Below are 14133 nucleotides of genomic sequence, written 5' to 3'. Positions count from 1 at the left end.
AGATTTTTTGAGAGGCCATCAAAGACACAAGGCGTGGATTTTAAAGAAGATTTTTTGAGAGGCCATCAAAGACACAAGGCGTGGATTTTTAAAGAAGATTTTTTGAGAGGCCATCAAAGACACAAGGCGTGGATTTTTAAAGAAGATTTTTTGAGAGGCCATCAAAGACACAAGGCGTGGATTTTTAAAGAAGATTTTTTGAGAGGCCATCAAAGACACAAGGCGTGGATTTTTAAAGAAGATTTTTTGAGAGGCCATCAAAGACACAAGGCGTGGATTTTTAAAGAGGAGTTGTTGAGGGGCTATCAAAGGATTTTTAAAAAAGACTTGTTGAGGGGCTATCAAAGGGTTTTAAAGGAAAATTTTTTGAGGGGCTATCAATGACCCAAGGCCTTGATTTTTATAGAGGAGTTTTTGAGGGATTTTGGATTTTTTTAAGTTTTTTTTTTTTAATTTTTCTTACCCAACCGATCAGTTTGTATGGTCATCGTTCTTTGCTCTTTATCATAATCCGATTGCAGAATATATTTTGTGGTCCAATGAGAATATTGGATTTTCTTTGGTTCTTTTTTGCCAAATTTGTCCACCTTCAACTGAGATTCGGAACTAACATCGAAAACTGAAATCTCTTGGGGATCTGTGATTTGGGAAGGTTCTACAATTTGGACTTTACTTGTTTCACGGCGTAAATCGCGTTCAATATCAGGTTTTAAAATGTCACCTTTAGTTTTGGGAGTTGCAACACGTTTAGGCGTCCTTCCAATATTCCTTTCCATACTTATTGAAGTCTGCAGTGTAGGACGGTCATATTTTTTGAAAAATTGTTTCAAGCGTTTATTTTGCCATTTGGTTTTGGATTTGATGGACTTCAAATCCAAAATAAGGCGGGGTCGGCTTTTATATTTCGATTTGATGGTATTGAATAGTCTCAGCAATTCAAGAAAAGTTTTGGGAGATTTGTGATCTTCAGTCTCTTCACTGTCGTTTTCCGGAAGGTATCTGGCAATTCGTACCAATTCTTCTTTGGGATAAACGGCATGCAAACGTTCCGGATTATTTTGCATATCATTGTAGGAGAACACTTTTTTAAGGTTTTGTTTCTGAACCATATCCTCGTCATGCGTTCCATGATGTTTCCGAAGTAAAGTTCCACCTTTGCTTTTGGGTTTCTTGCGAAAGGCTTCGAGCTCTTCTTCATGTAATTCTTTGGGAAATTTCAAAGAGGAAATAATACGCGGCACACAATGCCTTTCCAAATTTCGAGCTTGTGATTTATTCAAATTCCGGAATAAATAGAAATCATCAACATTTAAGGTACCATCGGAGCTGCGGGCCTTGCGCGGTATATCGGCCTGGCTAATGCGTAAAGACAAGGAGGATTGAAAAAAGTTACCCTGTGAGAAACGTTGTGAGGCACTGAGGCGGCGTAGTTTGAACATGGAATTCCCTGCCTCGCTGGCATAGGGACGATTGAGGGGAAAATGTTCCACCACTGGATGGGTTGGGATCCCAGACAATGAAACTTTGGAAGGTAGTCGTCTGAGACCTTTGGATTTCTTCGGTGATGTTGGCATGGTAGTGGGAATGATTTCTTCCTTTTCCTCGACAACTTTTTCTGTCGTTTCATAATGACAAGCTAGCGGTTCACCCCAGTGACACAGATATTCGGGTAATTTGAAGGTCAAAACAAACCAAGGAGATTCGGGATCAGTGGATGACTTTGATTCATTGACATTTCTATCTAATTTGGACATGCGACTCAGACTCAAGTGGCTCATTAGGCGTGTGGTACGCCTTCCCATAAATCGGGATGTGGGTGGTATAAATAGCTCCTGATCAATTTTCAATTTGCCATCATTATAATGCCAGGTCATATTGAAGCGATCAAAATCCAAATCCACATGTTGGGGTTTATGGACATAGTACAATTGATAGACACCGCCCAATATGAAGAACTTTTTCAGATTTATCTACAAGGGACATTTTGAAAAAATAATATTTAAAAAAATCTTAAAAATAAATCCCTACACCTCATCACTATCCAAATCAAGAGTCTCCGGATTATAAATCATATTGATAAATGATTCGTATTGCTTTTGTTCCTCCTCCAAGAAATCGGGATAAATGTCGGGCACCATATCCGGCCCAATAATCGGAGGTTCTTTGGTGGGTTTTGTTATTTTTGATTTCTTCGATTTTTTACCATCCCCTTCCGCTTTTTGTTTTTTACCTTTCTTCTTGGCCTGTTCTTCTTCATATTGCCGCATTTGTTCTTCATAATCCAAACGTTTTTGTAGAAGTTCTTGCCGTATTCGGGTTTGTAAATCCAATTGCATTAACCATTCATTGATGAGACATTCATACAGATTCTGAATACCGGCATTTAAATTATCCACAGGGATGGAGATGATTTGGGAATAGCTTTTGGCTTTTTCACTCAAATGATCGAAATTCATGTGCAGGGCTCGTATTGTCAGATTTTCATATAACATGGTGGAGGGGATATGCAGATGTAGTTGGATTTCGTGGAAATTTGCCACTAAGCGTGGTTCACTAAGATAGGAAAAGGTGAGGTTAAAATTCACGACTTGTTTCGGAGATAGACCATGAAAAACTCAAAATCTCTCTCATGACCCCTCAAAAAGTTTCCTTAAAAATCCACGCCTTGTGTCTCTGATGGCCCCTCAAAAAGTTTCCTTAAAAATGCACGACTTGTGTCTCTGGTGGTTCCTCAAAAAATGACCTTAGAAATCGACGCCTTGTGTCTCTGATGGCCCCTAAAAAAGTTTCCTTAAAAATCCCCACTTTATGCTATGATAGCCTTTCAAAAATTGTTCTTAAAAATCCACGCCTTGGTACTCTGATAGCCTCTCAAAAAGTGTTCCTAAAAATTCACGCCTTTATACTCGAATAGCCCATTTAAAATTGTCCTTCAAAATCCACGCCTTGATGCTATGATAGCCCCTTAAAGATGGCCCCTCAAAAATTGTGCTTAAAAATCCACGCCTTTATGCTCAGATAGCCCCTCAAAACTTGTCGTTAAAAATCGACGACTTGATGCTCTAATAGCCCCACAAAAATTATCCTTCCACATCCAGGCCTTTATGCTATGATAGCCCCCCAAAAGTTGTCCTTTAAAATCCACCTTCGATGATCCCTCAAAATTTGTTTAAAAATTCAAGCCTTGATAATCTGATAGCCCCTCAAAAATTGCTTAAAAATCTACGACATGATGTTCCGATATCCCCTGAAAAATTTTTTTTAAAAATCCACGCCTTGTGTCTTTGATAGACCCTCAAAAAATCTTCTTTAAAAAACCCTTAAAAAATCTTCTTTAAAAATCGACACTTTGTGGTTCTGATAGCCCTCCTGTAGGTTCTACTTACTCCAAATGTGAAATCCTGACAGGAACATTTTTCAAGGACCAAATATGCATTTGAAAATTATCGCCAGCGAAGCAGTACTCCATGGTAATGGGATCGACAGGACTGAATTGAAAATAATCCTTGAAAAGGTTTCTTAAACAAAATTAGGAATCAAACTCACATCATGTAGGCCTCCTCGGAACACAAAATACGATATGCATAACGATTAAAAAATTCTAAAATTTCATCTTGCACACGGAACTTCAATTCCTTGATATCTTCTAAATTTGCCAGAGGACATTTGGCCACTTCTACATCATTATCGAGAAAATATTCAATGCGTTGGATAACCGCCAGGCAATCATTAATATAATAATTATATTCCCGACCAAATTCCGGTTTTATTTGATTACTCAAATGCGAACGTGTCAGATTTTTACGAAATATATTTTGAGCCAAAATACTGCGATCATCCACCGCCAAAGGCCAATCGATATTGGCCTCTAGATTTTTTTCTTCGAAAAATTTTAATTTGGTGAAAAATATTCGCAAATCTGGTGGTAAATAGGGTTTCGGCAATGGATTGCAGGTCACAAAATTTTGCCATTTATCGGCAATCAATTGTAGTTCATTTAATTTTTCCACCTGTACGAGGGCCTCTGAAAGGTGAGATCTTGAAAAAAATGCAATTTATTTGAGGAATGAGATATTACCATCAATGAAATTCAAACATATCCTCAAATCATTTAGGCGATTAGAATATTTTTGCTCCCTGGCCTTCACTTCATCGAGGGTAATGAATTCATAAACTTTTTCCGGTGGTCCTTTGGGAGTTTTCTCTTTTTTCCCCTTTTTGGCTTTTGGAGGCATTTTTTGAATTTTTTTTCGGTAAACAATATTTTCAGTTTTGACTTTTATTCCAGTACTCGGAAAATAATAAAAATTAAGGAAGGATTTTTGAGGGTCTATCAAAGGCACAAGGCGTGGATTTTTAAAGAAGATTTTTTGAGGGTCTATCAAAGGCACAAGGTGTGGATTTTTGAATAAGATTTTTTCAGGGTCTATCAAAGCCACAAGGCGTGGATTTTTAAAGAAGATTTTTTTGAGCTTCTATCAAAGGCACAAGGCGTGGTTTTTTAAAGAAGATTTTTTGAGCTTCTATCAAAGGCACAAGGCGTGGTTTTTTAAAGAAGATTTTTGAGAATATTTTATTGAAGCACCAGCCCAGTTAAGCGTTAATTTAAAACTTATATTTCGGATGCTTATCACTTATTTGGACATTCCAAATTCCCACATTGACGTCAATATATGTTGGTTTAAAAAATTCGTATAAATCTGACGCTATAAATCTCTCTACACTTTTGGTTTTAAATTGATTTAGAAAGCAACAATTGTTTAGTCATTTTAGATTCTCAATATTCTTAGATATAACATCTAAATATTAAATTACAAAAATAAAACCACAACAAAATATTTGGAGTTGAAACACATGGTAAGCCCACAAATTAGAGGTCGACTTATCAGTTACTTTTAATCTCCACCGAAAAAAATAAAATTAAACAATTTACACACAATGTAAATATTTGAAATGTCTACAATTGTTGTTGCACAAATCCGAGACGGCCGCTTCATCCATTCCAGCCACTCATTAAGTAGTGTCCAAAGATTCTTATCAATCGAAGGAAGGAAAAACAAACAAACGAAGAGAAAAAATAAAACACATTGCCGAAAGAAACCATCACTCCGTACACACTTAAGTGTGTCTAAGCGGTAGTCAAGTGGTATGTATGATGGTGTAGGGCCAATAGTTTCAAATTATAATTATTTTTTGTTCTACTTGTTTAAAATAAACACACAGTATTTCAGATTTGAGGAGAACAAACATTGTGGTTTATGAATTCTTATACGAATATCAAAGATAATCTGGAGTACTATGAACATGGGTTTCCCCCATCGAAAATAAAAATGATTATCAAGTGAAAGGTCATGGTAAATGATGAAGCTAAGAGATATGGTATTTTTTTCTCAGGTTTTAACAAAATGTTTATGTGATGAATCATATTTTTGGGGGGTGGGGGTAGAGTGATAATCTTTGACTTTTTCTCGGGCTTATCATTAGGCCAGAAAACATTTTTAAATCATTAGAATTACTACTTTTTCAATTTTCTCTTAAAATCTCCAAAAATTTAAACATTTGGAATTTTGTGATAAAAGAAAAAAAACTGAAAAAACGTGATTCTAGAAAAATTGTGGGCGTCTTTCATGTAATTAAAACCATTGTTGCATTCCATTTCATTATGGTGTTGTTGTATGTTTTTCATTTTGTTGAAAACAAAATAAATAGTACCTTTCGTTCTTTGTTTTAGAGGGAGTTGTTAAATGTTTTACTTTGGTGGATAAATATAGTATACACGCAAGGAAAAAAATAGTCAAAAACTCTCTCAAAACATTTAAACAAATTAACGAATGTGTCTTTAATAGTCCCTCAAAAAAAATCTTCAAAAATCCAGGGCACGTGGCTTCGTTGGTACCTAAAAAAATTAGTTCAAAAATCCCGGCCGCATGGCTTCGTTGGTAGATCAAAAAATCTTCTTAAAAATTGAAATTCTATAGTCTAGCGAAGAATATTATTATATAGCCCCTCAACAAATCTTCATTAAAAATCCACGCCTTGTGTCTTTGATGGGCCCTCAAAAAATCTTCTTTAAAAATCCACGCCTTGTGGCTTTGATGGGCCCTCAAAAAATCTTCTTTAGAAATCCACGCCTTGTGGCTTTGATGGGCCCTCAAAAAATCTTCTTTAAAAATACATGCCTTGTGGCTTTGATGGGCCCTCAAACAATCTTCTTTAAAAATCAACGCCTTGTGGCTTTGATGGGCCCTCAAAAATTCTTCTTTAAAAAGCCACGCCTTGTGGCTTTGATGGGCCATTAAAAAATCTTCCACTCCTTGTGGCTTTGATGGGCCATTCAAAAATCTTCCACTCCTTGTGGCTTTGATGGGCCCTCAAAAAATCTTCTTTAAAAATCCACGCCTTGTGTCTTTGATGGACCCTCAAAATTTTCTTTAAAAATCCACACTTTTTTGGCTTTGATGGGCCCTCAAAAAATCTTCTTTAAAAATCCACGCCTTGTGTCTTTGATGGACCCTCAAAATTTTCTTTAAAAATCCACGCTTTTTTGGCTTTGATGGGCCCTCAAAAAATCTTCTTTAAAAATCCACGCCTTGTGTCTTTGATGGACCCTCAAAATTTTCTTTAAAAATCCACGCTTTTTTGGCTTTGATGGGCCCTCAAAAAATCTTCTTTAAAAATCCACGCCTTGTGTCTTTGATGGACCCTCAAAATTTTCTTTAAAAATCTTCTTTAAAAATCCACGCCTTGTGGCTTTGATGGGCCCTCAAAAAATCTTCTTTAAAAATCCACGCCTTGTGGCTTTGATGGGCCCTCAAAAAATCTTCTTTAAAAATCCACGCCTTGTGGCTTTGATGGGCCCTCAAAAAATCTTCTTTAAAAATCCACGCCTTGTGGCTTTGATGGGCCCTCAAAAAATCTTCTTTAAAAATCCACGCCTTGTGGCTTTGATGGGCCCTCAAAAAATCTTCTTTAAAAATCCACGCCTTGTGGCTTTGATGGGCCCTCAAAAAATCTTCTTTAAAAATCCACGCCTTGTGGCTTTGATGGGCCCTCAAAAAATCTTCTTTAAAAATCCACGCCTTGTGGCTTTGATGGGCCCTCAAAAAATCTTCTTTAAAAATCCACGCCTTGTGGCTTTGATGGGCCCTCAAAAAATCTTCTTTAAAAATCCACGCCTTTAGTAGCCCCTAAAAAATCTGCTTTAAAAATCCACGCCTTGTGGCTTTGATGGGCCCTCAAAAAATCTTCTTTAAAAATCCACGCCTTGTGGCTTTGATGGGCCCTCAAAAAATCTTCTTTAAAAATCCACGCCTTGTGGCTTTGATGGGCCCTCAAAAAATCTTCTTTAAAAATCCACGCCTTGTGGCTTTGATGGGCCCTCAAAAAATCTTCTTTAAAAATCCACGCCTTGTGGCTTTGATGGGCCCTCAAAAAATCTTCTTTAAAAATCCACGCCTTGTGGCTTTGATGGGCCCTCAAAAAATCTTCTTTAAAAATCCACGCCTTGTGGCTTTGATGGGCCCTCAAAAAATCTTCTTTAAAAATCCACGCCTTGTGGCTTTGATGGGCCCTCAAAAAATCTTCTTTAAAAATCCACGCCTTGTGGCTTTGATGGGCCCTCAAAAAATCTTCTTTAAAAATCCACGCCTTGTGGCTTTGATGGGCCCTCAAAAACTCTTCTTTAAAAATCCACGCCTTGTGGCTTTGATGGGCCCTCAAAAACTCTTCTTTAAAAATCCACGCCTTGTGGCTTTGATGGGCCCTCAAAAAATCTTCTTTAAAAATCCACGCCTTGTGGCTTTGATGGGCCCTCAAAAAATCTTCTTTAAAAATCCACGCCTTGTGGCTTTGATGGGCCCTCAAAAAATCTTCTTTAAAAATCCACGCTTTGTGGCTTTGATGGGCCCTCTAAAAATCTTCTTTAAAAATCCACGCCTTGTGGCTTTGATGGGCCCTCAAAAAATCTTCTTTAAAAATCCACGCCTTGTGGCTTTGATGGGCCCTCAAAAAATCTTCTTTAAAAACCCACGCCTTGTGGCTTTGATGGGCCCTCAAAAAATCTTCTTTAAAAATCCACGCCTTGTGGCTTTGATGGGCCCTCAAAAAATCTTCTTTAAAAATCCACGCCTTGTGGCTTTGATGGGCCCTCAAAAAATCTTCTTTAAAAATCCACGCCTTGTGGCTTTGATGGGCCCTCAAAAAATCTTCTTTAAAAATCCACGCCTTGTGGCTTTGATGGGCCCTCAAAAAATCTTCTTTAAAAATCCACGCCTTGTGGCTTTGATGGGCCCTCAAAAAATCTTCTTTAAAAATCCACGCCTAGTGGCTTTGATGGGCCCTTAAAAAAATCTTCTTTTAAAAACCACGCCTTGTGGCTTTGATGGGCCCTCAAAAATTCTTCTTTAAAAATCTACGCCTTGTGTCTTTGAAGGTTCCTCAAAAAATCTTCTTTAAAAATCCACGCCTTGTGTCTTTGAAGGTTCCTCAAAAAATCTTCTTTAAAAATCCACGCCTTGTGGCTTTGAAGGTTCCTCAAAAAATCTTCTTTAAAAATCCACGCCTTGTGGCTTCGATGGGCCCTCAAAAATCTTCTTTAAAAATCCACGCCTTGTGGCTTTGATGGGCCCTCAAAAAATCTTCTTTAAAAATCCACGCCTTGTGGCTTTGATGGGCCCTCAAAAAATCTTCTTTAAAAATCCTCGCCTTGTGGCTTTGATGGGCCCTCAAAAAATCTTCTTTATAAATCCACACCTTGTGGCTTTGATGGGCCCTCAAAAAATCTTCTTTAAAAATCCACACCTTGTGGCTTTGATGGGCCCTCAAAAAATCTTCTTTAAAAATCCACGCCTCGTGACTTTGATGGGCCCTCAAAAAATCTTCTTTAAAAATCCACGCCTTGTGGCTTTGATAGACCCTCAAAAAATCTTCCTTAAAAATCCACGCCTTGTGACTTTGATGGGCCCTCAAAAATTCTTCTTTAAAAATCTACGCCTTGTGGCTTTCATGGGCCCTCAAAAAATCTTCTTTAAAAATCTACGCCTTGTGGCTTTGATGGGCCCACAAAAAATCTTCTTTAAAAATCCACGCCTTGTGGCTTTGATGTGCCCTCAAAAAATCTTCGTTAAAAATCCACGCCTTGTGTCTTTGATAGCTCCACAAAAAAATCTTCTTTAAAAATCCACGCCTTGTGGCTTTGATGGGCCCTCAAAAAATCTTCTTTAAAAATCCACGCCTTGTATTGATGGCCCTTGAAAAAATATTCTTTAAAAAATCCACGCTTTTTATAGTCCTTGAAAAAATATTCTTTAAAAAATCCACGGTTTTTATAGTCCTTGAAAAAATATTCTTTAAAAAATCCACGCCTTTTATAGTCCTTGAAAAAATATTCTTTAAAAAATCCACGCCTTTTATAGTCCTTGAAAAAATATTCTCTAAAAAATCCACGCCTTTTATAGTCGTTGAAAAAATATTCTTTAAAAAATCCACGCCTTTTATAGTCCTTGAAATAATATTCTTTAAAAAATCCACGCCTTTTATAGTCCTTGAAAAAATATTCTTTAAAAAATCCACGCCTTTTATAGTCCTGAACTATTCAAACTGCCTTTTTTCCTCGAGTGAACGATTTTAGAACAATGTTAGGTTTATTCTAAAAAAAAGTTTTAAAAATTTGTTCTTCTTTAAATTACGTTAGAGGGTGTGTGTGTGCGTGGTTTAAACCAACTGGCGTGTATACCTGAACTTCATGCGAAGTTTAATGACAGAGACCCTGTGTTGTTAACTTTGTTCGTTCGTTTTTCGTCTCATTTTTCTCATCTTCTTGCAACTTGTTTTTTATTTTTAACATGCTTTTCATGTTTTTGGGGTATTTGTTTTCATGTTACTTTTCAACGTTGTCGTCGTCGTTTTTTTGTCTGGAAAATAAATAGTCATCGTCCACAAAATGTTATCCATTCTGTTTTACTTTTTGGGGATTCTTTACATTGTGCGTACCTTCATTTCATCCATGACTAGGTTCTTTTTCTTAGATGGTTGGTTTTTAATATGACTATATTGTTTGGGTTGTTTGGTTTCTGGGTAAGAACAACAACAAAAATACACATACTTTGTTCTAACTGACCAATCTCCTTGTTTTATTTTGTTGCTTCTTTTTTTATATTAATTGTTGCTTTTGTGTGACTGTGTGATTGTGGGCGTAGAAGGCAGATGATGCGGTTCTTTTCTGTCGGCCAATGTAAACGTTCATTTAATGAGGTCGACCATTAATGTGGTGTTAGGAGATATAAATATTTTTTTTCATTTTGCGAGTAATTGGTCCCCGGTGAGTTTTGTAAGGAATTTTTTTTAACCTAAGCCTAAATATGGCGCAAAAAAGATAAACTCAAGCAGAAAAGTGGATAGCCCAGAGGTCTAATTTTTCCCATCATGAATTTGTGGTTTTATTTATTGCATTTCTACGGCTATTAAAGGTGTTTAAAGAAAAACCACCCTGTAAATATATCACAAAGGAGATTTGGTAAATAATGGGAGAGAGGAAAGAACTGAAAAAATGTGCTACAGTTCGTATGATAAGTACAGCAGTAAAGGGTTGTATAGGTAGGATGAACTTTAAAGGAGGTGATTCCGGTTTTTGTTATTTTATTCGAATTATCTTGAGAAAGTAAATACGTAATGTCAATAATTTGTTGGTCCTTAGATGGAATTGGGATATTAATAGAGGGAGCCTTGGAATTGGAATTAGTTTCAAAATATGCTAATTTTGAATATAAATTTAAACGGATTAAGTATTCAAAGAATTTTTATTATTATTTATTTTATATTTTTTTTTTTTTTTTGATCAACCATAGACGTGTATTTTTTAAATAAAATTTTTTCAAGTACCACCACAGGTGTGGATTTTTTAAATAATATTTTTCAGGTACGTGAATTTTGAAATAAATTTATTATCAAAGACTATCAGGCGTGGGTTTTTAAGAGAAATTTTATATCAAGGACTATCAGGCGTGGATTTTTAAAAGAAATGTTTTATCAAGGACTATCAGGAGTGGATTTATAACAAAATAATCAAGGACTATCAGGAGTGGATTTATAACAAAATAATCAAGGACTATGAGGAGTGGATTTTTAAACGAAATTCTTTACTAAGTATTTTCAGGAGTTTATTTATAGGACTATGCGTGGATTTTTAAAAGAAATTCTTTATAAAGGACTATGCGTGGATTTTTAAAAGAAATTCTTTATAAAGGACTATGCGTGGATTTTTAAAAGAAATTCTTTATAAAGGACTATGCGTGGATTTTTAAAAGAAATTCTTTATAAAGGACTATGCGTGGATTTTTTAAAGAAATTCTTTATAAAGGACTATGCGTGGATTTTTAAAAGAAATTCTTTATAAAGGACTATGCGTGGATTTTTAAAAGAAATTCTTTATAAAGGACTATGCGTGGATTTTTAAAAGAAATTCTTTATAAAGGACTATGCGTGGATTTTTAAAAGAAATTCTTTATAAAGGACTATGCGTGGATTTTTAAAAGAAATTCTTTATAAAGGACTATGCGTGGATTTTTAAAAGAAATTCTTTATTAACGAATATCAGGAGTGGATTTATAAAAGAAAGGAATTTTGTCAAGGACTAGTATGCGTGGATTTTTAAAAGACATTTTTTATCAGACAGGATTTTTAAAAGCATTTTTTATCAGGCGGGATTTTTAAAAGAATTTTTTTTATCAGGTAGGATTTTTGAAAGAAATTTATTATCTGTATTGTCTGGTGTGGATTTTTAAAATATATTTTTTATCAAGGCGTGAGTTTTTAAAGAAGCTGTATGCGAGGATTTCTAAAGAATATTTTTTCTAGGATTTGAACAGCAGGCTTTTATTTTTTAAGGACATGTTTTTCAAGGACCTTTTAAACTATACGCTATTATTTTGTAAAAGAATATTTGATCAGGGAGCATCTGAGCTATACGATTTCTCTAAAAAATACACACTTATAGATTTAATAGTGTGTATTGCAAATTGTAAAACATTTTTCAAGGACTATAAATGTTTTACAGATCGCAAATAGACCTTTGAAAAAAATCCTGATATCATCCGCAGGGCGGAACCTGCCTCCTTTTTATTCCCGTACATCACGAAAAAAATGCGTAGTCAACGAGATTTGTCGCCAGATGATGATTTTAAGCCTTAAAAACATGTTTTGTTTTGTGGGTGTCTTAATCGCAGTGAATTGATCTACAATTGATTTGGAGAGATATGTTGACAAGAGGACAGAACCATTTTTGAAGAATTATATAAAAAGCTAATATGAGGTAATAAAATAATCTCATATAAGCGTGTATTTAAAAATATGTTATAAAGGACACTCTGATCTCTAGCGTTAATATTTAAAGAAGATTTTATCAAGAACTTTCTACGGTGGTGTATTTAAAACAAAATCAAGGTCTATCAAATCAATTAGTGTGGATTCTATAAGATTATGTGTTCAATGGATTTTTATAAGCGTGAACTTTTAAGAATATTTTTTGTTAAAAAAAAATTCGTGGGTGTTGGTTTTTAAAAGTACTTCCCAAGGGGTTTTTCAGGAATATTTACGTATGTTTTTTTAAAGAGTATTAATGTAACTTTTTTGGAAAATTTTCCCAAGTACTGTCAGGTCAATAAACTGAGACGATTAAGTAATGATTTCTCAAGAAATATAAGACAAACAATCGTAGATTTTTTTTCTTGAATACCTGTTTGAGAATCCAGGTAATTAGTGGGCTTTTATTATCGAACCTATCCAGTAGTAATATACATGCTTCTCAATCGATATTAATTTATGTAAATTACTCAACTTAGTTTGAATTTAATTACAATTTTTATAAATGATTGTGTTCATAACAGTTGTATGAAACAATTAAATTGATAGATCTTATTATACAATATATAATAACAACATGTTGAGTTTACTATTTTCTAGCTATTGGAATCATGAGCATTGAAGTTCTTACACAGACATATAATAACAAAAAAACCAGTGGGCGGAGCAGTATAGTCGGACGGGGCCGACCATATGATACCCTACACAACTTCCACGAAAATCCAACTTTCTGTGGTTTTATATTCTGAGCATGGAAAATATTTCGCTATTTTTACACCCTCTTGACCGACTAGAGGTCCACAAATATTACTAATATTCGGTAATTCCCTTATAACTACTTGTCCAGATTCCCTTCACGGTTGGTTGTGTCATGATGTTCGACTTTCAATTGTGGACTATATATGGACTAGAAAAAAACAAAAAAAAAATTAAATTTTCGTCCACCTCATCCCAATATTATTATCTGATCATCACCTAACATTTTAGGCGTTGTTCTTGACCATAACTGGAACCTCATGGAACATTTTAAAGCGATCAGCGCTATATTTCCGCCCTCCAGTGTGGTAATAGGTTACTAAATAATATATGAATATGTAAGCACCTGTAAATATTTAAGTGTATCTCCCGCATCCGAGCACCTACGACAATATAATTGGTATCAATTTCAAGGTGAACCACTCCTCTTGGATATACTATCAACTTCTTGGGTCTATGTCCTTCAGGAGTAAATATATACGCTAGAGAACACAATTTTTGTAATTTTTCACACAAAAGTCAGGGTCCATTTGACCCGCTAAATATTGACCGATCTTAATCAAAACAGGCATGCTTATTCTTTGGCCCGATCCCATTCCATGCAAAAATTCGCGGTGTTTGGGCCATAATTGCGGTCTCTGGAGCGACCAGAAAAACCGACAAAAATTAAATATTTGGTCCATTTCATCCCCTAAATATTAACCGATCTTTATCAAAAACAATAGGGGTCTGCATTGGGCAGAACCCATCCTACATGCAATCGTGAAGATTGGTCCATAACTGTGGCCTGTATCGTGTTTACAAATTATAATGGACAGGCGGACGGATGGACACACATGTCAAGATCGACTCAGCTAGCCGAGATATGACGATCGGTATACTTGAAGGTGGGTCTATGACATGTCTCGGCATTGGACCGCACATGTGCACTCACAGAAAGCGCGAGCGTAAACAACCACCAATCAGTCTCGTTTGAGCTGTTGATGAAGGTGGTTGTGTTGTCGCTTGTTTTTATGATTT

At 35.6% G+C, this 14133-nt stretch overlaps 1 protein-coding gene across 1 annotated transcript; it reads right to left on the bottom strand.

Moving 5' to 3' along the window:
- Nucleotides 1-463: 463 nt before the first annotated feature.
- Nucleotides 464-4235, bottom strand: LOC133325430 (uncharacterized; the record flags this gene model as incomplete). The annotated part of the gene is made up of 4 exons (XM_061534199.1): nucleotides 4079-4235; nucleotides 3547-4024; nucleotides 2031-2553; nucleotides 464-1970 (listed from the first exon to the last, which is right to left on the bottom strand). Coding segments are annotated over exons 1-4 (2665 nt in total), but the record flags the coding sequence as incomplete, so codon positions are not given.
- Between the last annotated feature and the right edge of the window lie 9898 nt (nucleotides 4236-14133).

This window comes from Musca vetustissima, unplaced genomic scaffold (genome assembly GCF_032173495.1).
Source record: "Musca vetustissima isolate MV318-11 ecotype Yass unplaced genomic scaffold, APGP_CSIRO_Mvet_v1 utg301566, whole genome shotgun sequence".
Taxonomy (NCBI): domain Eukaryota; kingdom Metazoa; phylum Arthropoda; class Insecta; order Diptera; family Muscidae; genus Musca; species Musca vetustissima.
This window is presented reverse-complemented; position numbering and strand designations above follow the sequence as displayed.